Source organism: Equus caballus, chromosome 17, assembly GCF_041296265.1.
Source record: "Equus caballus isolate H_3958 breed thoroughbred chromosome 17, TB-T2T, whole genome shotgun sequence".
Lineage (NCBI taxonomy): Eukaryota > Metazoa > Chordata > Mammalia > Perissodactyla > Equidae > Equus > Equus caballus.
The window spans coordinates 79,104,149-79,129,209 of record NC_091700.1 but is presented as its reverse complement, the minus strand read 5'-3'; the positions used below and the strand labels follow the sequence as shown (position 1 = coordinate 79,129,209).

Sequence of the window (25,061 nt, the reverse complement as noted above, 5' to 3'; positions counted from 1 at the left end):
CAGAAAAGAACCAAGGGTAAAACACACACACGAATTATTCTTGCTTAAGGTATAATGCAACCTTCATTTGTACATGACACCTTTTACATTATTTCCCTAAGTATTGTTTCAATTCTTCAAGAGTACTCAAAGCAATAAAATGCAGAATAAAATTTCCTGATTTTCAAAATTTTAGTTTTACAAACACTCACAAATGAATTAAACAAAGCAAAAACTTTTGAAAATAATTCATGGGCCAGCCCCATGGCCGAGTAGTTAAGTTCGCACACTCTGCTTCAGGGTCCCAGGGTTTTGCTGGTTCGGATCCTGGGTGCTGACATGGCACCACTCATCAGGCCAGGCTGAGGCTGCGTTCCACATAACACAACCAGAGGCACTCACAACTAGAATACACAGCTATGTACTGGGGGACTTTGGGGAAAAGAAGAAGAAGAAGAAGAAGAAAAAGAAGATTGGCAACAGATGTCAGCTCAGGTGTCAATCTTTAAAAAAAAAATTCATGATTCAAAAAATTGATTTTTCCATTTTTCAACCTAGTAATGACTTTCAGATTGTCACGTAAATCCCGTAATAAAAATGACCTCTTGCAGGGGCCGGCCCTGTGGCATAGCGGTTAAGTTGGTGCCCTCGGCTTTGATGGCCTGGGGTTCGCTGGCTCGTATCTCAGGCACAGACCTGTGCACTGCTTGTCAAGCCATCCTGTGGCACACGTCCCACATATAAAATAGAGGAAGATGGGCACAGATGTTAGCTCAAGGCCAGTCTTTCTCAGCAAAAAGAGGAGGATTGGCAGCAGTTAGCTCAGGGCTAATCTTCCTCAGAAAAAAAAAAAGACCTCTTCATTAAGCAAAATATCAAGGAAAAGGGAAACTAAAATAGAACATAGCAAGTAAGGCGCTGGAATGCATAGCAAGAAAAAAAAAACATTTTATATACTGGATCATTATCCACAAGAGCATAATTTGTATAAAGTCAAATAATTATCTGGAATTTTATAATAGGGAGTATTTTGGAATACTTCAATAATTTAAACCTTTCTCTTTTTAGATAAGTAGTAGAGAAAATGAGATTATGCAAATAAATAACTATTCCAAGAAAGAACATCAAAAATAGTCCTGCTGTGGCACACTAGAAATATACTATGTCAAATAAGGCAAAACGAGTGGAAGAGGGAGATTAGCTCACAGTGAGAGGTCAATATTTCACATGGCTTTGCCTTTGTCTTTATCTCAAGTACACAACACCTAGCTTTACCTCATTTGTAAAAGGAATACAAAGGAAGAGATTTAAAAAATCTCTATTTAAGGCAGACATGTATTAGCTATGTTTACTCACTCAAAATCTTATTGAATTTTTTCTGGACCAGAACTCTCTTTTGAAAAATTGGTATATTTGTCCACGATATTTGAAGATGAACAGATATCGCTAATATCTTGTCCATCATCCCCCAAATCAGAAATGTGTGCAGTTAACAAGGTAGACCCTACCACTGGAACACTGGTAAGCCCCACTCTGTCTTGAGAACATGACCAACAGAGATTATAGCTCACAAGTCTTCTTGGCATCGTTTTCTGCTCGTGATGGCTGGGATAAAAGGATTGCTAAAAGATTGTCCTACCCCTTCCTTCAAATCTTCAGCATGTTCTTGTGTATGCAGCTTATAATGAAAAGGTTCACGACAGCTCGCAATATATAAAACAAAAAAGAAACCAACAAAAATGAATTAAACAAGCAAGCGCTCCTGTAAACCTGGCATAACACAAACATACGTACACATATCATAACCTAAAATACACGCTGAAAGGAAACATCATTTGTTTCTTCAACTCTCTTATGTCTCCAGACACAAAAGATAAGCTTACTGCACCAGTTTATAATTGCTGACCAGGCAAATTCCTGTTTATCGTTTATCCGTCGGAGTGTTTTAACACGGTTAAAAGATGTTAATGGTCTCAAAATAGTGAAAATATAAGGAGTCCTTAACCATTTTATCATACTTGTTAGATTATCTTATAGCAAAGTTATTTAATGCCCTCAATTTGAGTTTTATTTTTATACATCCCAATTGTACGACTAAAAGCATTACTGTTGTTTAGATTAAATTTAAAAAGGATAAGCACAAAATCTTTCTGTTTTATTTAAGAAAGAATCACAGAACCATACGTCTATTGAAGGGTTATGCTTGTACTTCAGAAGCTAGTCAAATTAGAATTAAAAGGAAAATTTTAAAGGAAAGAATTGTTTCTTCATTTGAATATAGCTTTCACAAAATTGCATTATATTTGAAGAGGTAGAAATAAAAGATTTCATTGTACCAGTAAATAAATTATAACTGAATAGTATAATACCAAAATGTATTTCAACCAAGTTTGTAATTTATTAAATAAATATACATAATTGCTATATCAGCCAATTAATGACCAAAAAACTGTGTATATTCTCTTTGACAATTTTTAAAACTATAGACTAATGTCAGAGTAAATTTAGTTGCATATATGAAAAACTAATAAGTGATGCAAATGCACTCCAATTTTTCCACTAATATCCCACATGAAAAATGTGGCAAATGCAGTTTAAAACAAAGTTTTTTTAAAAGCATTGACATAATAGTTAGAAATAATTAGATTTGGTGATTAAAATATCTTTTCTTGATTAAGTCCCAACTGTACCCTTCAACATTTTTTATGCAAGATGGAAAATATAAACCATAAAAAGGCAAGTGAGCTATTCTCTTAGGTGACTACATTGTCTATGCGATCGGCAGGCATGGCCCCCAACAAGATGAGTGAGCTAATCTGCATACTTTCTGTCTTTGGTGCCGAGTTTGGTTTCCTGGGTGTGTCCCCTCCTACTATCATTGTTGTCACAGAGCATGGGGTTTCATAGGTAGAGGTATGTTTAACAGCTTTGAAATTCTTTTTCATCTCTGAGGCACCTTCATCATCACATCAGTCTCATGAAGGACAATGTCATGAACTAATTAACACTTTAGAAAAAATAAATTGGAAGTGACATGATTGTAACTTTCTTAGTGAACTGCAAGTTAAAAGGAAAACCAAAATAGAGAAGAAAACTGAAAAGGACATGTGAGTTACCTCCTTCACAGTTTTCCTAGCAGATAAGTCCAAGCCAACTGAGTGAATGCCTAAATTTAAGAACTAGAACAATGTAAACGTAAAAATTTTTCAGTACTCAAAGTAATGTAAATCAACTAGAGTGATCAAAGTATACAATGTTTCACTGAGTTGAATATTGTCAACATGTAAGAAGATCAATAATCAATTTCGGAATCTTTGATTTACATACATAGACAGATGCCATATCCTTGCACTGTATTTGATTCAGTTACCAACGCTACCTGGCTCATTGCATTACAAAAAATTATCAGCCAAAGACGCTGTTTTATATACAGTGAATGAAAAGAATAGGGTTATCTCAGCACAGAGGTAAATATTTTAAAGATCCACAAACCACATTCAATGAAACAATAGGAACCATAATAATATATCATGAAATATAGTCTAACAATAATGTAAAAACATGAATCTGGTTCTTGTGAATAATTCACTATACAGGAACTTTTGCACCAAAATTCTATATCCATTAGGAAAACAAAAAAAAGTGAAAGGAGAAAATGTAAGACCTCAAATTCCAAATCCTAGTTAATACATAGTGCCATTCCAGTTATAAAACAATTGTACTACTCCAATATGAGAAGACATGTATGTCATATATATGTGTATAGATATATCTATATAAGTGTATAGATATATATGTTAATATATATATTTAGAGTTCATGACTGAATAAATATTTGGTATAAGAAACGACTTTATTTTATGGAGATTTTCTTTATAGCACCCATAATCCAGTGCAACAACAGTTCTAGATGATAAGACCTACATAGCATTTCAATTACAGAACGATTTTAAGGGGAAAACATAGCAGCAGCAATAACAGCATGATTCATTTGAAGAAAATCACATCAAATGGAATTTTGTCCAATGCTTCTAATATTTTGAATAGGGAATCTAATAGCAATGTCACAACAGATTATGATGTCCTGGGATTAAGAATTAGTTTAAAACTATTTATTCAAAATTCTTATGTGATTATCATATTTATGTATATATTTATTTACTACCTGGTAGATACTAAATTCAGAACTCCCTAAAACTAACTTAAGGTTTTTTATTGGAAAAGTTTTCTTAGTTTGACCATAACCACATTCTTATTTCCCTTGGTTTCATTGTAGCCCCAGTCCATCCACATGGGAAATGTCCTGTTTCACAGAAAGATTTTCAAATGGAGAGGAATCTTTATTAGTAGTAAACACAATAAATTGGGAGCAAAACTAAACCAAACATTGCTCCTCCCATTGTGATATTTACAAATTTGTCATAGCTATGGCACAGAGTATGTGCAAATAATTGTCTCACCTTTTCTTTTTTTGCTATTTTGAAATAACATTGTTAAAGGGGTTATCTTTAGCATGTATGTCAGACATTGGCATTAGTTCAAATAAGTGAATACAAAGAGTATGTGAAAATACATACTAGTAATTGGATCACCGTGCGAAACACCTAGAGATCAGACTGAGGTTAAAATTTGCCATATAACGAATTTTCTCGAATTATTTTTAAATAAAAGTTACTAATTGTTTTTGAACTATGTTTGTCTTCATTCTCTGGCATTGTAAGTAATGTTGCCTTTAGTATTATTCATAGCACATATAATAGACTAACCTTTAAGGTAATTTTATTTAAAAAAATTCACAAATAGAAATTTAACCATATAAAATTTGAATAAAATATCTACACATTATTTAACTTTAATACAAATATTCAATATCTGCCAGTATGTATATTGTTGTATTTTTTCAAGTTACTTTATAAAAATGTGCATAATGATGATATATTGCGAGATAATATTATATCAACATGAAGACCTTAAATTTTCTCAATTAGCTGTTTAGATGTTATGTTATTTTTTTCCAATTCCACAAAAAATAACGTAGTTTAAACTGTTAAGACAGTATTTAAATCATGCATCTGAATACCCACATTCCCATTTAAAAAGACAAGAAAACAGAAATCTGCATGTCAGTATTGTTTATAGAATCACAGTTCAAACGTTTAAAGAGATTCAAATTTTTGAAAAAAGATTCATTTTTTTCTCTTTAAAAGTGTTTACTTTGTTCTAGCATACGATAAAACGGCTTAAGTTTCAATAAATATAATAGGTTTTATATTTCTATTTTTAGGAAATTCATTTCAAAAATAGCTGATCTTAATTAATTTTACTTTAAATGTTGTCTGAATGCACAAAGAAATAGCTACATCAAATTTACTTATGAATCAGTAAAGCTGTGATTTTTATTTTAAATAACAAATAGTGATTTTATTTTTACATAATAAATAGCAATTCAAATTAAGCAATTTTAATGAATATTAATAACAGGAAACTGATTTGCTATTAAGAAATGAGAGGAAATAGCAGGAGGAAAAGATCTTTCTCAAACACCAACATCTAACTTTCATTTTTATTATTTTAAATATTTTGAAAAGGTACTTCTTTGATTTTTATTCTTCATTATTCTACATGAGGCTAGTATTCTTAAAATAAAATACATTTCTCATATTTGTCATCAGATTTCTATTGAAATATTTTGATAATATTGATATATCTTATGAGACAAAAAATTATTTACTATAGTTGATGGTTATGAATGTGTATGTTTTACAAACAAAAGCACAAAATCAAGATATCTCAATGTTTTAATATTCTATATTTAATATCTACTTGTTTCTTATTTTGGAAAGAAAATTATGAGTTTGTAAAAAAAAAATAGCTAAATATTAAAAATCCAAAACATTATGTAGTTCTATTCCAATAATCTTTAATGGGCAAAAATGGTTACTGATCAGAATTTTGAAATATATGAATATTAAATATAACATTGAGGAATTAAAATATGTGGCTACAAAGTCAAAAATCTTCACACTCTTATGTCATAAACTCTCCAAAATATCTGAAGGGACCGTAAGAAGTAAACACTGCATCATCCAAGTGTCCATCAAGATAAAAATGAAATATGTTGGGATGGAGAGAAAGAATTTATATTTTTGTAACAAGACAGCTTAAAGACTTGTAAAGTTGTGCTGTTTGGGGTTCATTCGTGAAATGATAAAGCCACTTCTTTTAAACCTCTTGTTATGTTCAGTTTAACAAAATATGTAAAGTACATATTAGTAATGATCTATTTTATTGTATCTCAAATATGAAGACAGCTAAAATTTTAACAAGAAATAAAATTCCTTAAATTATAATTGATGTATAAAAAAGCTTAGAAAAATATGTCAATATATAGTCAAAAAATACTGTATCCTGTGTTCACGGTGCCTTATGACTAAATGCAATGATATTTTAAAATATTTAAACTCTCCCACTGAAATATACATGCAGTCAGCCCCAGAGAAAAATGTGTCCCTGTGTAGGCAACTGCCCTGAGGAATGTATCATTCCTTCTGGATTACTTTTTCCCTGGAGGTAACATTCTCATTAAAAGGATGAACTGATTTTTCTCACACCCAAGGGAAAGCACATAGTGCCCAGGAAAGCTTTTTAAATAGATAAACACGTCACCAGGCTTAAAAGACCAGGAGCCCATCTGTGAAATGCCTGAAAATTTCACCAGTATCTGGTATAGGCCAGGCTCTGAACAGTAATGTAAGTACAGAACAGCAATCATGACTTTCCTTAACTATTTAAAAAACAGCTAATTACACCAGCAAAGCAAAATTAATAATAAAAGTTAAAAATTGAGATGAGTTTTATGTTTAAGTGTTCAAGTTTTATTTCCATTTTTCCTTAATGATCTGAGATTTTTTTTCAGAAAAGTGGACTAAAAGTGAAGCTACTAGGAAAATATTTCCTGTGTTTATTATAGATATATTTAAAATTCAAGAACAGCATCTTTGATGGTTTTCTAATATACATTTACATACCAAAATATTAAGCAGTCACCTAACATTCTTGTGGATACTTCAGCCATCTTTGAAGTTTACGCCAAGGTAAATGGTGTAGTGACTGGCAACTTAGGAAGTTTATAGTATTCACTGAATTCACCTTAGTCTGTAGACATCTATAAACACATGTTTGTTAATTCAGTAGAGGAGTGCCTGCTAAGTACAACGTACAGTTCTAGGATCTGGTGACAGATACAGCGGTTATTCCAAATAGATCTTTTTCCTACTATACCTTTATTTAGATGAATTTTGGCAAGTTAATTAGAGAGAAAACTTGTGATAAAAATAATTCTGGATTATTTAATTTTCTGTTGCACTGAATAGAAACATAATGTTTGTATAGAACAATATAAATGTTGTAAGGTGATATTACTAAGACCTTTTGATTAGGTATGACTGTTAGTTTACTACACTTTCAACGTTTTGAGACGTTATTTTAACGTACTTGAGTTTCTGTTCTCTTCTTAATAGAGAAGGTAATGATTTAATTACGTTGTTTATAGTGGATTTGTCATTGCTACATTTTAAATTCCAGATATTAGAGTTCTCTGTTTATAACAATCTATAGAAATTCCTTTAAGCATTTGAAGAGGAACTCATTTTTACTGAGACTAGTAAATAACAGTTGTAATGATATTTGAAAATATTGAGAATAGAAATAATTTCATTATTGGATTATCAACTAAATTTATAGCACAGCAGATGAAAGAAAATTACCACTGTCTATATCATTAATCATTATGTAGGAGAGTAGTTGCTAAGTTTAGAATATTAAAATGATGAATGATATATCACATGCTTAGTCTACTTTTTGTAATTAACTTTGCAAAAAAATAAGCCAACTATACTTAAATGTTATACATAGTATATATTATTGACACATCTTTGTATAGAATTTATTATGGAATCTTATCTAATAAAAATTAAGTATTTCCAGGGTTGTTTGGATTAAAACCAAAAAATAGAAATTATCTCACACATAATTCCAAAATGTGTTAAATGCAAACAAAATGAGCAAATGTAAGAAAAAAGATTACCAGCTAATTTAGAAACAGCCTTCAATTTTTCGAGAAATAAATACTGATCATACATTTTTTAAATATACTGAAAGTTCAATGTTATCATTTTGAAGGTTAAGAATATGTACGGTAAAGTTAAATAAACTACACTAAGTTATTTCCCTTTCAAAGAGGTTGTACTTTTAGATTTAAAGTATCTACAAGTGACCATATAATTTTGTAACATAACAAACACGGTTAATGAAGAAATTGAAAAATACATTTCAAACTAATGTGATATACATGTGTGTGTATGTGTACATATGTGTATAGAGAGAGATGTTTTCATCTGAATGACATATTCATAACTTTCATAGGTATATAGCAATGATAATTAATTTCTATGTTGCTAATTTTAGAAAGACTCACAGTTGACATACATCCAGTAGAGAAAATCAAAATCTAAATTTCTTTAAGCTCTTCATAAACCAAGCACATTGTTTTAATTTTTACAAATTGAAAATGAGGCAGAAACACAAAGAAAGTTGCCAAAGGACACACCATCTGTAAAGGAAAAGGGAACACAATTGGGAATATTAGAATCATCTTTCTGCTTTGTTGAGACTGGCTACCATTTGGTATAAAATAACAACAAATAGTGTGCAACTATTATTTCATTATTTCAGGCACAGCTTATTAAACTTTCAATGAAGGACAAAGTTAAGATTACATGATCGCTAAACCAAGTCATCAGTAAAAATAAAAATCCAACTGACAGTATATTTATATAGCAAAGCGAATTCACATTTTGTTAAAAAAAAATAATAGAGAAGATAAAATCCAAAATTTCTTTAGAAAGTATGTCGGTGTTTAGTCTTAAAAAAATAAAAAAAGATCTAAACAGATTTGGAGAGTTTAGGAATCACGTGACATTCTCTCTTATTTCTTCTAGCTATACATTACTTCTTCAAGACATACATCAATTTACAAATGACTTACACTAGAACAGTCAGGAATACTGAAGAATATCTTTCTTCTACTCATTAGTTTGTTTAACACACTGAAAAAATTGTCTTGGTTATTTTGTCTCCCCATTTAAAAAAATTTTTAGTCCTAAATCTATTGAATCAGATTTTCCAAGTTATATCTTCCATCCTGGAAGTGATTCTCTTAATATATGATGTTTGACATATTTTCACTGAATTGACCTTTTGCACTGTTTTCAAGTACATCAGCAGTTAGATATTCTGGGAAAAGCTTCTGTTGTGAGCTGTGATTATAATTTCCTTCGATAAGAACATACTTCTTAAGTTACTACTCCAGCTCCCCTTCCTTAGGACGTCCAGGGCCTGTTAGAGTCAGAGCAGTTTACAAAACCTGCTCTGGGAGACTCCAAGTCACCGTAAATCTTTAACGCTTACAACTACATTTCCAATAGAACATTCATATACAGTAAACCAATTTCCTCTGGTTGTAAAATTATTCATTCCGATTTTTTCCTATATTTAATTTTGACTTCCTTATAATATAAACCTACATGGAATCTGCTACTTCATATATTATATATAAAGCATTAATAAATCTGAGCTCCTTGACAACAATGCCTGAAAGCCCATGATTATGATACATAAATTTTAATATTAAAGGAACAAATTTTATTTAAATATGGTTGAAAGTGCAAATGCCCTCATGGTCCATCAGACAATATAATATTATATGAAGCTGCTAGGTTAAGATAATATGGAGGGGGGTGCTTAATCAGCCTAAAGGCACTCAAATTCAAATTTATTATTTTATAAAAGGAAATAGAATTGTTCTGATCAAATAAAACATGGATTTTTTCAGAATTTAGCCTGTGGATTGCCACTTGGCAAGCATAGCTTTAGTGTTTATAAGCACACAATAGTGGAACTTTCTAAACTATATGAGCTACCCAGTTAATCGAAGTGTGAAATTTTAATTACATTCACATTCAAGGAAATTTTTACTTTTTATTTAGATGCCGTGTATTGAAGGTGATTATTAATGAGTGATAAGTCCATAGTGACAATCTAATAGCCACATTTTCACATTCACATTAAGTCATGCTTACATAGTACTTGAATTGTTACAGTAGGAATGATGCGGGTTAATTATATTTTTAATTTAACAATATGAGGGAATGTTGTTTATTTGACTGAGGATACATTTAAAACTCATTAAAGCAAATGGGGAAAATACACCAACTTTTTCTTTTCAATTCTTTCGGGGGTAGGAAAACGATTTGAGTTGCAAAGATTAAACATAATAATAGAGACTATTTTCACTATGTTTAAAATTGGGCACAGAGCTTTTAAATGAAAGTGTAGGCCAAAGACATAGTGGGACAACAAGATGACTCAAGGGCATCCTATGCAAAAAATATCATCTCTCAGATAAAAATTCTCAAATGAACAAAGAGTTCTTCATTAACTTTAAAGTCAAAAGATTATGCAAGCCATATGAAATTAGCAATTTCATAAAATGTATAATTTTAAACAAAGACCCTTTGTAAGTCTTTTCTGTATATACGATTTTGTTAGCTTTGTAGAAGATACTGTAAATTTAGAATCCAAATACTCAATATTGATCTTTTGCATTTTTTTAATTAAAATTTCTAATGAGATACTTAATTTTCATCTAAGACTTGAAGGTCTTTATCCATAACCAGCTAACAAAAAGATCATTGTACTGATCGAACAAGTTAAAATGATGGTATGGTGAATGATTTTGAATATTCTCTGACATATATGAGTAATTTCTGATCTGATTGATCACATATAGAGGCTTCTATGTAAATACACCATTCACTAGCTTTAAAAATTTGGAATAATTATGAAATTGAGGGATACTGCTAGAGTGAAATGAAATTTAATTTACAATTTAACAAGTGCTAGTTCATAACTGTTTATTTTCGTATTTGCTACCTACATGTCAAATAAAAAGAAAAACATGAAGGAAAAGTATTATGTATATTTGTATGCTTTAAGGGGACTTTAGTAAGGGCAGATTTCAGTAATATAAACAAACACACGTACCACGAACTTTACACTTGGGAACAGAGATTTAAAGTCAATGTTAAAATAGGATTTAAGTAAACTTGATAGCTATAAATTTTGCAGTATTATTAGGATTGTGAAATGCCCTTTTCGACTTTAGACTTAAAAATAGGAAAAACATTCTATTGTAATGTTAAAAAGCATGACTTTTGTACAGATAATTTATGTAGATAGATGGCTACAAGTATAAGATATTTACTGATCAAGTATTCATTTTTGCATATCAATTTTTATATTTAATATTTGAAATTTTAGTCTACATGAACATGATGAATCTCTCATAGATAAAACACACTGGTCAAACTCTCTATTGTAGTATCTGACAAAGAACTTTCTTAATCACTTAACATGGAGTTACTGCCATCCTTCATGTTTTACTTAAATAGGCATGTACCTAATCACAAATTGAAAATAAACAGTAATTTTTGGTTTCAATATCCAATATTAAGGTTTTTTTTTTTAATGAACCATACATGAAGATTCTTAAAAAAGGTGTTAGTTGGAAATGCTAGAGGTTATTATTGGTGGTAGAATAAATTTGTAAGAAAACCTAAAATATGCATATTCCAGAACACTGAAAAGCAACACAATTTTGCTACATCCATACATATAATTCTATATTGAACTAGTACAATTCAATTTGAATTGAATTTATATTGTGATATGTTGAAAATATTTCTTAAAATGTAATGATCTGCAAATAAGTTTGTTAAAAATAGACCAAGATAGGGGCTGGCCTGGTGGCACAGCGGTTAAGTTAGCACATTCCGCTTTTTGGTGGCCCAGCATTCTCCTGTTCATATCCCGGGTGTGGACATGGTACCACTTGGCAAACACCATGCTGTGGTAGGTGTCTCACGTATAAAGTAGAGGAAGATGGGCATGGATGTTAGCTCAGGCTCAGTCTTCCTCAGCAAAAAGAGGAGGATTGGCAGTAGTTAGCTCAGGGCTAATCTTCCTCAAAAAAAAAAAAAAAAGTAGACCAAGATACTAATGAGCTTTCAATTTGATAAAGCCACAGTTTCATTTCTTTATGTTAAATTAAAAAAAATTTATCCTTGAAAACATTGTTTCATAATTTCCACATTTAGAATTACATGTGTGTAATTTTGAAACAGTATACATTTATTTTATAGTAGAAATATATAATATTCCTTCATATTCACTGACAAAGATACCTAATTATGAAAAAAACTCTGCGAAAGACTTCCATTTAACATATTTTATTACTTTTCTTCTATAAAATGGTTTTTCTAGTGTCTAATAAAAATATGTCTGATATACTTATCATTATGCAATATATCATTGCATTTTTATTTTGACAGTAAATAGAAAATGAGAAAGTCAAATTATTCTATATTTCCATTACCTCATTTCTCTATGAAATATGTATGTTTTGAGCTTCCAAAGTACTTTTCATAAGTAATCTAAATTACTCTTAAACTAAATTAAGTTTAAACTTTGTTCTTTTAAAAAATGGGTATAAAAATTATTCATTTTATAATACTGATAGAGTCACCATGAAAAATGTTTGACGTGTATCTTATAAGCCAAATGGCCTGCTATGAACAAGGGAAGAAAAGAGTATTGTATTTATTGTCACACTCAACTATTATATTGCATAAAATTCTTTTCTTTTCCCCACTCTAACATTCCTAAAGCATAGAACATGAAAATATAATTTGAAATAAATTTTAAAAGAACTCTAGAAGAAAATTGAGTATGCAATGTTCTCTTTGATAATGCATATTTTTGTATGCCATATACATGCTACATATATTGAGGAAATATATATGGATAGTTATAGAAAGGCATTGAGTTAAATTAAAATAAAATTAATGATAAAGTGCACAGTTGGCAAATGCAATATTAGGTGATACGAGGTTCTTTTGGATATAGATGTTTGATAATTATTTTCATGTACAGGACTAATATCCATCCAACTACTTTAATTTTGTCGTATATTTGTATTGCAAAACAATAGAGAACTTCAAGAGGTTTGAGGAACATTATCTGTAAGTTAAACAGTTAATTTGATAACAATTTGATTACCACTTTCACAACATTTTATTCCTTTTGAAAATCAATTAATTAAATGCTTCTGTCTTCTAGCATTTAAATTGCTTCTTTCGTTGTTCTTAATTCCTCTTTTTCAGAGTAAAATTTATTCTTAAAATTAGTTATACCAAATATTTTGCCACTCCTGCAAATATCTTAATCAGGAGCCATCTGAAAAGTTCAACAAGAGCGTATTTCCAAATGAATCAGAAGCATAGTTGTGGTCTGCTTTATTTTCATTAATTTGGAGTTGCATGACTTTGGGAACAATCCATTGAGCTCTTGAAATTAAGTAGCCAGTTTCTGGCATTTCAGACAAGGACTGAACTATTCTTACTCGTTCCCTTGCTCTACTGAAGAATAATGAAGTGAAAGAAGAAGCGAGAAGGAAGGAGGAATGGGGGAGATGTAAAGAAAAAGGAAGAAAGTCAGAAAAAACTGAATAGGAAAAGAAAATTATATATATTTAATCTGAATAATATGCTTATTACCAAGGATAGAATTACTAATGTAGGGCAAGACACTGGTATCTTAGATTAAGTTTAACGTTTTTCTATATTATGTGTGGATATTTTCATTACACACTAGACTGCTTTTCCTATCGAGGTTGAGGGAACAGTGGTGAGGGACAGATCTGGATACCAAAATTTTCTACATTACATGTGTAAAGTTGGTAATCTTGCCTAAACAAAAGATGTGTTCCAAGTATGAAATTTATGCTAAAGTTGATTAGCTCATAACGTCAATCAATAGTTTAGCTGTAAATTATTTTGAATATTAACATACAAATTATCTACATTTACATGGAATGTACTTACTTTCTCTGAGATAATTTAAGTATTTACACCATAGGCATATATAGATAAAAATAAAATTTTGCAATATCTACCTGGAAATATATTTGTATAAGGTTATGCAAGATATCAAATAGAACAAGCACAAAGAGTAAGCTTAGTTTGCATCCAAACTTTAATTGATGCCTGAAACATTACATATTGTTGTTCTCCAAAATTCTATGGAGAGAATTTGCAGGGTTCCTTAATTTAATCATATACCTCTGATATATCCAATTTAATTATTTATTCAGTGAACAACTGAAAAACTAAAAATCAATATTCAAAACCACACAACTTATGTTCCTTTGTATATTTAATGTATTGGCAGGAAACCATGTATAAGGAGAGAAAAATTCATTTTCAATTCTATACAATTTCATAATTCTACATGTTAAAAAATTTCAAGTTTATTAGAGCAAGGATGAAGTCACTTTTATCCCTTAATACAGTTGGGAAAAATATAATTTAAAAGTTAGAAGTAATCTCTTTTCATAACTCATACAATGGTTATTTTTAAGATTAAAAAACTGTTGAACACATTAGGAAGAGCAGAGTTATAAATGGGCCACCTAAAGAGAGTGTGACAAGATTATGTGAAATAGGACTGGTTTGAAAATAATATTATTATTTTGTAAAGTTTTGAAAAATATATCAACAAACTTTCTTTGGAAGCTACTTATATTGTCCAAAACTACATCTTTCATTTCATGTAATTCTCATCTCTTACTTTTTATGCATCAATTAAGAAATAAAACTTAGTTACATGGAGGATTCCACTTTGCATTAATATTTTATAATTTATACAACTGTCATATTTACATATAATCATATTGGGGAAGTGATTTTGTCTTTTTAAAAGAAAAATAACTTACATTGTGAAGAAAAATTAACAGCAGCCCCAATTGTGAAGTCAAATGCTAGCATTTCTATTTCTTTTCTAATCTTGGGTCTAATATGAAGGAGGTAGATGAATAGTAAGAGATACATCTTGTTTCATGATAACATCATGACATTATTAAGTTTATTTCTTTCCTCTTTGAAAAAAATTTTTGGAAGAGAAAATGTTGCAGAGAATGAGGGATAGCTCACTTCGCTTGGCCCATGTAGCATTACTATTTTTTTTTTTTAATTCCTCAGGGAAACTGTTACCACCTGTTCAATCTGAATTCAAGCAGTTACTGTCAATTTACTTACGGGTGAATGCTGCCTCTTTGTGGCAGAATGCCACGGAAAGTGTTCCTTAAATATAAAGTTCATGAACAGCCCTTGATATTGTACACATTCCAGGTGAGATTATGGGGAGATCCACCAATAGCAATGAAGCACATGGCTCTTTAAGTTTCAGATTTCCTACCCTTAAATACTAACCAAATTCACTGGCAATCCTTATTCAGAGGTGAACAGCTTATATCCACTAACATCTCGCACATTTAGGATACAGATCAACTTCCGATAAAATACCCATCATAATTGTTGAAGATAGTTTTACACAAGTTAAAATATGGAAACTATGGAAAACTGTAGACTGAATAAATAATACTGACATGACAAAATACATAATATTGAGAGAAAAATGAATATGCAATATATTACTTACCATGCTCCATGTATTAGATGAATACTTCAGTAAGGAAAGGAAGTACACAAATGAAATTTCATTAATAAACACATTAAATGACACATTTAGAAAAACGTATTTCCCTGAACCAACAAAGGTGTAATATTATATATATATATAATATATACTTTTAAAATTTGATAATTAGGGGAAAATTTTTTTATCAAGCATAAAAGTTAGCTATTATGCCCTAAATTGTTAATAAGGGAGATTCAGTCAACCACACATGGTTAATCTTTTTGCACCTTAAGTAATCATTACTTCAGTCCCTCATATTTGACATAGTTATCAAGTGTTTATTCAGAAACTATTTAAAAAATTACATGTGCTGGAATACATATGAGACTGTAACAACAGTAGCCCCATCTTACAGAGATCCTGTTTGTGGTTATCATCATTGCTTGCTGCCCAGAGAGACAGACATTGTATAGAGATTTGTACAGTCCATCATTTGGTCTTCTGAGGTGCCAGTACACGTGGATCTGTACAAATGCAACTGGGTTTGGTTAAACAATCAAAAACCGGCTACAATAGTAGTCAAATCAATACATCATTTTGGTTGACTAATAAAAATACTTTTAAATCTTCTCTAATAAAAACAGAAACTTGCACACAATTCTCCCTCGAATGAATGGCCCAATTAATTGCCCTCAATTTTTTTATTTTAAGCATTGGAATACAGTTTTGTTTTGTTTTTTTTAAATTTAAATTACAGATCCAATTGGGTGGGTTGCATTGGCTTTAAGATTTTACCATTAAGTTTTTCATATTTTTAATTATTTAAAATGCTTTCCTGATATCACTTCAGTTTTGGAAATGCAGCTCCTAATATAGTGTGACACCTCTGTGAAAATCATAGGCTAAATAGAGAAGGAAAGAGAAATGCTAAATGTGCATATAAAAATAGGTGCTACAATAAAATATTTGTATATTTCATCAATAAGTTATTTTGACTAATCAATTATGGATCATATAGCTCTGTAGTTTTAATGATTTGTCCACATCTATGGTGATCCTTTTCAAGATCACAATACTTTCGTTTTTTAATTCAAATGTCCAGAATGCATACAAACACATCCTTTAAAAAGAAAGGAAAGGAATGAGAGAGGAGGGAGGCAGGGAGGCAGAGAAAGGGGCGGGGGAGGAGAGGGAGAAACAGAGAGAGAACAAACTTTCTATTAAAGTTGGGGTGTGCTAATCTCTCCACAAAAGCCATTTAGACCCACCCATGGCTTAAAGGGGGAGAAGAAGAAGGGGGGGAAGGGAACAAAAGAGGAAGAGTAGAATCTATGGGCTGCCATCTTCCTCCCTACTTAGCACTTTCAACCACTACAAATATGACTGCGACCTTTAATAATCACCCGCGCAGCAAATTGTTCTCCATAAAGCCCTTCTCCTCTCCTCCCCCACACGCCAGAAGAGAAAGTGATGTGCCCAGTTTACACAAATGTTTCCCCACGTGTAAAATTAAAAGGAAATTGCACACCCTTTCAGTATCTTCCGCCGAAGCTGAGAATCTCGTGCCAAGGCACTTCACCCTAAACGTTGAAACAACACAATTAATCAAATGTGTTCACCGTGTGTGTCTGCTTGCTTGTTTGTTTTAAATGCAAAAGCTCCAAGGGAGTTTCTTTGCTTTTAGAACTGGCTAAATGTGGTCTGTTTTTCCAGCACTTCGAGGTAGTCCGGCTCAACGTTTAGTTTTGCTTTTAACTCCAGATATTCGTTCCGGTTGGGTTCTACAAAGACAGCACTGGGGGGGCTGTAGAGCACCGGTTCCCGCAGCCTGCTGTCCCCTGCCCCCGGGTGCAAATACTGATGGGGGCGTCTCAGGTCATAGTTGGGGGAGAAAGTGTAAGCAGCGGGGCTGCACGGGAATTTGGGATATTCCGGGAGGCTATTGCCGGCGGGGGTGGTGGAGCAGTGTTTGTCTGGTTCTAAAATGCCCCTGTAAAAGCGGTCGGCGTCCTGCACCGGCGACAGTAGGTCCTCCCGGGGCTCGATGGTGCTGACGCTATAGGCGGGGCTCCGCAAGTGGTGGCTTTCCCGCCTCTCCTCCTCCCCCGGCTGCAGCTGCAGCTGCGGCGGCGGGGGCTGCTGCTGGGGCTGCGGTGGCGGCGGCGGCGGCGGCTGTTGCTGCAGGTGGTGGTTGCTGCTGTAGGTGACCTTGAGCTCGTGCAGGTCTTTGTAATCCTCCACGGAGTTGCCCTCTCGGGAGCGGTAGATGGGGTTTTTGCACATGTGGCCCAGTGGATGGGGGATGTACTCGTACACGTGGCCCGCGGGCGTCTTCACCTTGGGCAGCGCGGGCCCGCGGTGGTGCACGTGCGCGTGCGGGTGGCCGCCCGAGCCGCCGCCGCCGCCGTACACGCTGTACTGCATGTTGAAGGAGCTCACGTCGGAATTGTTGGTGCTGGTGTGGTCACTCTGGTTCTTCTTCCTGCGCTTCATGACCAGCACGAAGAGCCCGGCGGCCACGAAGACGGACATGATGAAAACCAGCAGCAGGCTGAGGATCAGCACCGACAAGGGCACCGACGACGCACCTCCGCCCGCGCCCAAGCCCGCGGGGGCGCCGGTGCTGTTCAGACGCACGGCGGGGGTCACCGCGTTGGTCCTCTCTGGGACCTGGACGGAGGAGGGAGTGGGCGTGGAAACCACCACGTCCGAGTAGTCTGGGCACAGCAGCTCCGACTTGATGGAGCGCATATCCGTCTCAGCGAACTTCTTGGGCGCCTTGCAGATGACCTCGTCCACCAAGACACCCACTTTGAGCTGCTCGACCCACAGCTTCATGCCCACCACGTCGCAGGTGCAATCCCATGGGTTGTCGTGCAGGTCTATTTGGATAAGTGACTTCAGCTGGTCCAGAACTCCACTCACCGGCAAGGAGGTGAAGTGGTTACTCCTCAGGTTTAGCCTGAGGAGGGTCAGGCCTGAGAAGACGCCTGAGGGCATGCTTTGCAGGAGGTTGTTATTCAGGAATAGCAGCTGGAGGTTTGGGACCGGATCGAAAGTCCCAGACTGAATCTCGCGAATGAGATTGTACTGGAGGAAGAGATACTGCAGGCTCTGCAGGCCATAGAACAACTCCGGGTTCAGCCTCTCGATCCTGTTGCCATTTAGGTAGAGGCGCCTCAGGTTGGTGAGATCCCCGAAGGCGCGGTCCTGGATCATCGAGATGCGGTTGTTGCCCAGGTGTAGGAGGTCCAGCCCGGTGGCCTCCAGGAAATCGCTCCTGCGCACGACGGCGATGTAGTTCTCTGTCAGATACATTTTCTTGGGGTTGTAGGGCTTGGGCTGCAGCTCTGCGATGCTCTCGATCTTGCGCTCCTGGCAGTTGACGTTGAGGCCCAGATCGGAGATTTGCAGGTTGCAAGTGCACGCGGTGGGACACTCCAAAGGCACCGGAGATTTGGTCTGGTAGGCGATGCTGGGGCCATAGTTACTGTAGCCCAAGTCCTTGGAAGGCTGCCGAGAGGTGGGGCGCGCCCTGGGCTTGTTGGGTTGGCGGGTCCCCTTAGGGGACTTCAAGGGAGGTTTGTAAACAGCAGAGGAAGAAGTGGCCACGGAATTCACCGAAGCTGGGGTGGTGTGTAAATACCCCGTGGTGCTCAAAGGCGTCTGCGGCCTCATCTCGTAGTCTGAAATAAGTTTCCTTGGGCAAAGTTCCTGCTTGGACACCTCGTCCAAGTCCCGGCCGTGTAAGCGGAAGGGGGTCTCACAAACCACATCCCCCACCAGGGCCGAGTAGGAGATGCTGTCCAACCAATCCTTGAGAGAGATCAGCTCACAGGAGCAGTTCCAGGGGTTTTCCTCCAGCTGTAACTCCACAACTTTATCCATGTGCTGCAACAGCCCCACATAGGGCAGAAGTTTCAGCCGGTTCCCCCGCAGGTCCAAGTGTGTTAAGGGCACAAAACGGAAAAGGTTGTTGGGTAAACTGGACAAGAGATTGTCATTGAGGATAAGCACCTGCAACAAATGCAGTTTCCCAAAAGCATTGGGTTCAATGACACTGATGTAATTGTAATCGACCTGTAGGTACTCCAGGCTCTCCAAGCCAAGGAAGGTATCATCGCGCAGAAGTTCCAGTTTATTATTGTTCAGATGCAATCTCCTTAAACCCCGCAGCCCATGGAAAGCCCCGGTCTCAATGTCCTGGATAACGTTGCTACCTAGATGCAAAATTGAAGCCCCAGTGTAATTGACAAACTCATTGGGATAGAGACGGTTCAAAAGGTTTCCAGACAACAAGAGGTGGTAGATTGGGAAACGAGGAGGGCTAATTTCAGAGAGGCTGATGATCCCCCGGTTTTCACAGCTCACAGTTAAAATGCCGTCCTTTTCCTCACAAGGACATGCATTGTCACAGATTTCCCCATAATAATCGATGGTTTCTGCACACGAAAGGACGAGAGATGTTAGAGCAAACGCTAGAGTCTGCAGCATCCAGCTATGCATTTTTCTGTGAAGGTCCTGTTCCAAAGTTACTGGGGGGCAGCAAGTGTGCATTTTACCTCCTGCAAGGGAGAGAGGAAAAAAGGAAACAACAGAATATGACAAAAATTTAAGGGATCAGTCAGAAAGTCTGTCTCTTCCCTACTACTATTTCTCTGAAATCCAGAAGGAGGGGATATGAATGACCCCCCCACCGCACCCCGTGGAACATCAACATTCTCCAGACTTTATGAAAATCTGATATTCATTTTGATGTAAGGGTTGATTTCATTTTCTAATGAGAACAACAGGAACATGCTGCTCTTTACAAGATAAGGGCAGGTTAGATAAAGTCCCATTTTAGTGTTCTTCCTCGCTCCCCCCCTTTTCAAAACCAACCCATAAATATACATAAAATGGCTGTCAGTTCAGTTTCATGGTTCTAATTTAAGAGAAAAGAAGCACCATTTTACAAGGTCCCCCACCTCACCTCTACCCAGCCCCTTTGCCTTTCTTTCAGAACCTCTTCACAGTTAACAGTTCACCGTGAAGCTCTCCCATTTTCACAGAAAAGCAAGGAGCCACAATACTTGGGCTATTCTAAACCGTCGCTGGAAATGCCAGGGTGGGAACCTAAGGAATACTTTTCAGAGGCAAAAAGGATGTAAGATAATGCATTAAAAGGACCCAGAAGAAGCTCTTAAATCACCAATTGTCTTCAGGAGCTTTGAGTAGGGAGAAAAAGGAGAGCGCGTTCGCTTTGATGGTGGACTCCACTACCACGCTATTAAGCACATCAGCGTCCTAATTGCATGCACGGTGCCACTTAGCAGCGCTTCCCTGAGAGCGCCCTACGTCCCCTTCTCTTCATTGATCATGTCAGCGACGCTACCAAACCGCATCTTTAAGCCATTGAAATAGTTATGCACGATGGATTACAAAGAACTCTGCGAAGGCATCCGCAATCCCGGAACGCCTCCCGATACCTGGAGTTTAAAGAGGACGTTCCTACCGCTTAGCCGGAATCAGCTGAAAGTAAACCAAGGACCAGCGCCAAAGCCTCCCTTCCCTCGGGCTCCGCGTCTGTTTGACATGGTATGCAAAACTAACCCTAGTGAATTAGCAAGATTTGGATGAACTACCACTTCGCCAGCATCCCCATCTTTGGAGTTGCTTATAGCATTTAATTGTCAATGCTTTACTCACCCCACCGCCCTTTCTATTCTCGGGGAAAGGGTACTTGGGCTGATGAAGGGGCAAAATAGAAAGGTGGAAGGGAGGAAGAACAGCAAGTGACATAGGTCAGTGCTTTAATATCCGAATTTCATCTCCTCAAAGAATCAATGTGATCCCTCCCCCCTTTTCTTTCTTGCTTTCTTTTTGTCCCCTTAAAGGCTTCCTTCGACTTCCTACTTCGGGTCGACAGCAGCACTCATAAAGGAAAGGACATAAATGGAGCGAGTGTGTGAGTGTGTGTGCGTTTGCGTTGGTTGGGGGGAGGGGGAGGGAACATTTGGTAGAAACGCTGGGCTCGGGGAACCAATGCCTTTTTTCTGGTCAACGTTGTCTTTGCCTCACCACCACTGAAGGCTGATGTCGAATGGCAACCCAAAACTAAAGCCAAGACGTTTCTGAGTCACGGGTTCAAGCCTGGAGACCTCGATCTTGATCCCCAAGCCAACTCCAGCCCGCGTTATTAAGAACCCCTGCATTCGCACGCACATGTGCAAGTGTGCCTGCGAATCATTCACGTGTGGCCACCCAGACGTGTCGAGACGAGTCGGAATCACAGTGTATAAACCTCGCAAGTATCCCCGACCTCCCCAAGCAATGGCAAGCATCTCTCGGCTTAAAAGCGGCAAAACACCCCCTAGGAAAGCAAAATATTTACCTTGAAATTTCGGTTGTCCACTGGATCAAATCTGCACAGCCATTCAGCGGGGGTTGGGTCCCCTCCCCCTCCCTCCCTCCGCTTCCCCGCCCCCATTCACCTCCCACCCCTTCCGACAGCCCCTGGCAAATTGTGTCCAGCCAGTATTAAACTCGAGCGTTTACAACTTTAATTCAGTTCTGCTTAGCCAGGGTCGAAGAGCTTCCTCTCACCCCACTCCCTTTCCCCTCCTCCTTGCCATCAAAGGAGCCCGAAAATTTGAGAAAATAAAGTTGAATGAGCCGAGGAAGGCTGACATTCTGACTGGGAAACGCACCTCCGATGTAAATCGCGGGTGCGCTGCACATTCTCAGATTATCAGATTTTTTCTTTTGGAGGGCGGAGGCGGGGAAACTGTATTCGTTTCCCCCAAAGAATTGAGACCCGGGGTCGTCGCCCTGCACATGCCCGCAGTCAGCGGCTTGGGGCCGCGCGGGCTGGAGCCCAGCACCCAGGCCAGCCCCGCCGCTCCCGGCACACAAGCTCCCACGGCGGCCCAGGCAGGAGCACCCGGAGTTCCCGGACGCGAGGCTCCCCCTCCCCCACCCCGCCCATAGCGAAGGAAGGGAAAAGGGAGGAAGGAGGGGAGGGAGGAGAGGGGAAGAAAGCCACCCCGCCGCCACACACACAGACACACACACAGAGGAGCCTCTTTTGCAAAGTAAACGGCCGACTTACCCCGTCTCACATCTCCTGGGCCCACTCATCATAGCCAGCCTTACAAAAGATAGCTCTTTGGGGTGTGCACTGGGTGTCTGATGCCCAGGCAGGGCAAGGAGGCGGCGAGCAGCGCGGTCCGAGCGGCTGGAGAAAAGAGGCGCCCGGACGCCGCCAGCCCGGGGCCGCCGCCGCGGAGGCGACCGCGGGTGCCGGGGCTCCCCAAACGGCTCTCCCCGGCGCTCTCCGCGGTAGTCGGAGCGGGCAGCGGGGTTGCGGGGAGAGAGGGGGGCGATCGCGAGCGGCGGCTGGGAAGGGAGGGGGAGGGGGCGGCGGAGGACCGGCTGGAGAGGCGCCTCGCGGTTGGGGCCGGGAACCGGAGCCGGGAGGGGCGGGGAGGGAGCTCCTGGAGGGGGGAGGCGCGGAACCCGAGGAGGGGGACGCGGAGAGGGCTGCCTGGCCCCGTCGGCCGCGCCAACGTGACGGTCAGCCCCGCCGAGCGCTCGCACCCGCTCACCCTCACGCTCACTCGCAGACTCGCTCCCACCCGCGCCACCGCGCGATCGCCGGGACCCCGGTACTCTTCGCCGCGCCCCCCAGGCGAGTACTTACAGTTGCCATCTGCATAGGGGGCAACTTTCTCCAAGCCAGCAGCGGCCGCCGCCCCCTCCAGCCGCCTCCGGCTCCTCGCACCCTCCGGCCTGGGTTCGCGCCGGCCGGCCCTCCCCTCCCCCCTCGGCTCTCCTCGCCGTCTTCACCACATTCCCCCCTGGTCAGTGGCGCACGCCCGAGGACGAGCCAGAGGGAGCGGGGCGCGGGGGTGTGCATGCATCGCCCGCCTTCTTCTTGCAGCGCACACTGTACATGGTAGTGAGGGGGCGAGCGAAGGTGGCACCGGCCCCTCGGCTGCTCCGGCGGCGGCTGCGGATCCTGCGCCGTCCTCCGCCCCCAGCGCAGCGGCGACCACCGCGCTGGGATCCAGCCGCCGCTGTCCCCGCGCCGAGCCCGCCGCCGCGGCCCCTAATTAATATTTGTAAGGCTCTTGCATCCTCTGGGCCGTTTCATCGCTCTCGGTGTTTGCAGGGGTTTTTCTCTATTCCTTCCCCAGATGCTGCGCAGGATCGTCATTATTTGGAACTCTCTCTCTTTGACATCCTTTGGGGAGCCTGGGGGGCAGGAACAGCGTTGTTCTACGCCTGTGGCGTGTCCCGGCAGCCCGGTGGCTCTTAAAAACTCAGAGAAAGTCGCGTCTTCCCTCCTGGGCGCTGAGGAGGTGGCAACACGGTAAGCATCGCAGGGGTCTCTGAGACATCTGCTCCGTCCAGTGCACTTGTTTATTGTCGCGCGGCTGGTGCGAGCCAAGCTGCAGCAGACATGATGGGCCCGGGGCGAAGCGGGCGCTCCGTGGCCAATAGATGGCAGCCGAGGGCGAAGGCGTCTCTGGGCTCGGGCGGCGCAACCAGAGCCCCCCTTGGATGTCACATTCGTGGGAGACAGAGGAGTCTTGGACCATGTGCGTAACACGAGCGTGGGACTGTGCAATCCTCAGATTGAAAAAGGGAGGAGTGGAAATAACCCCACCAGTGCCAGGCTTGTTGGCGGTCAGGGACAGATGATTCCAGCCCTGTGCTGATCGTCTGCCTCCCTCCTGCCGTCTAGAATAATACAGCCCCTGCTGCTGTCTCATGTACTTACTGTGAAGGACCCTGGAAGAGGGAGTGGTTCGTCCTAGCAGCAAACAAGGGCTCTAATTTTTTTTTTTTTGAGAATTGAGTTTTATAGGTATGTCTGGGCGATACAAGGGAATGCGAACGACTTTCAGAGAGAATGTGAATATATTTGATGTGTATTAAAAAGCTGGAAAGCCCTAAATAAATGCAGTGTGGATAGAAAACGAGTTTCTTGAAGAGTCACCTGCCAAACTCCACTAACGTCATCTCTACAGTAAGTACTCCTGGCTCTTTCCATGAAACCAGACACTTCCCTCCCCCAAAGAGGGTCTTTACATTTGTAAGTTGTATTTCCAATGTTTGTAATATTAGATCATCCCAGGTATAGAAAAAAAGTTGATCATCATAAGTAGCCCGATGCAGGCTGAGTACACATGTGCCTGTTCCTTTGATAACTGTGTGGTTTTACTACTTGAATATATTTTATCCATTTTCTTATGGATTAATTGTGTTGTATCTTTTGGAATTGTCTTAAACATAATTGATATTATCTTCTTGGTAACATTTGGGATAATATTGTGGTTATAATATCCTGATTAAACATAGGATTAATATAGATTCTGATATATATAGCCACAAATGTATCTTCCCTCTAGCATGCTGAATTAGGAGTGTTCTAGAGGTGATGAATATCATAGTCTTCTGAGGTTTTGCAATATTTCTTGAAGTTTCCTCTGAATCTGTTTAGC

The 25,061-nt window shown here is 38.5% G+C and overlaps 2 protein-coding genes across 4 annotated transcripts in view; one reads left to right on the top strand and one right to left on the bottom strand.

Moving 5' to 3' along the window:
* Positions 1-3,813: 3,813 nt before the first annotated feature.
* SLITRK5 (SLIT and NTRK like family member 5) lies at positions 3,814-23,380 on the bottom strand. Of its 3 annotated transcripts, none has more exons than XM_005601295.4 (2): positions 23,255-23,380; positions 3,814-20,138 (listed from the first exon to the last, which is right to left on the bottom strand). In XM_005601295.4, exon 2 carries the CDS (start codon positions 20,128-20,130, stop codon positions 17,254-17,256), a length of 2,877 nt encoding a protein of 958 aa, XP_005601352.3. In that variant the 5' UTR covers positions 20,131-20,138; positions 23,255-23,380; the 3' UTR covers positions 3,814-17,253. The 3 variants fall into 3 exon arrangements, with proteins under 3 accessions (XP_005601352.3, XP_001916038.3, XP_070096486.1); XM_001916003.5 differs by lacking the exon at positions 23,255-23,380 and adding an exon at positions 22,664-23,186; XM_070240385.1 differs by lacking the exon at positions 23,255-23,380 and adding an exon at positions 21,947-22,528.
* The window catches only part of LOC138918461 (serine/arginine repetitive matrix protein 1), a 150,111-nt gene continuing 147,793 nt past the window's right edge, over positions 22,744-25,061 (top strand). The window contains exons 1-2 of the mRNA XM_070240055.1: positions 22,744-23,023; positions 23,133-24,586. Of these exons, the coding sequence (XP_070096156.1) occupies positions 22,744-23,023; positions 23,133-23,872 (1,020 nt within the window). The 3' untranslated portion in view covers positions 23,873-24,586. The remainder of the gene's footprint in view (positions 23,024-23,132; positions 24,587-25,061) is intronic.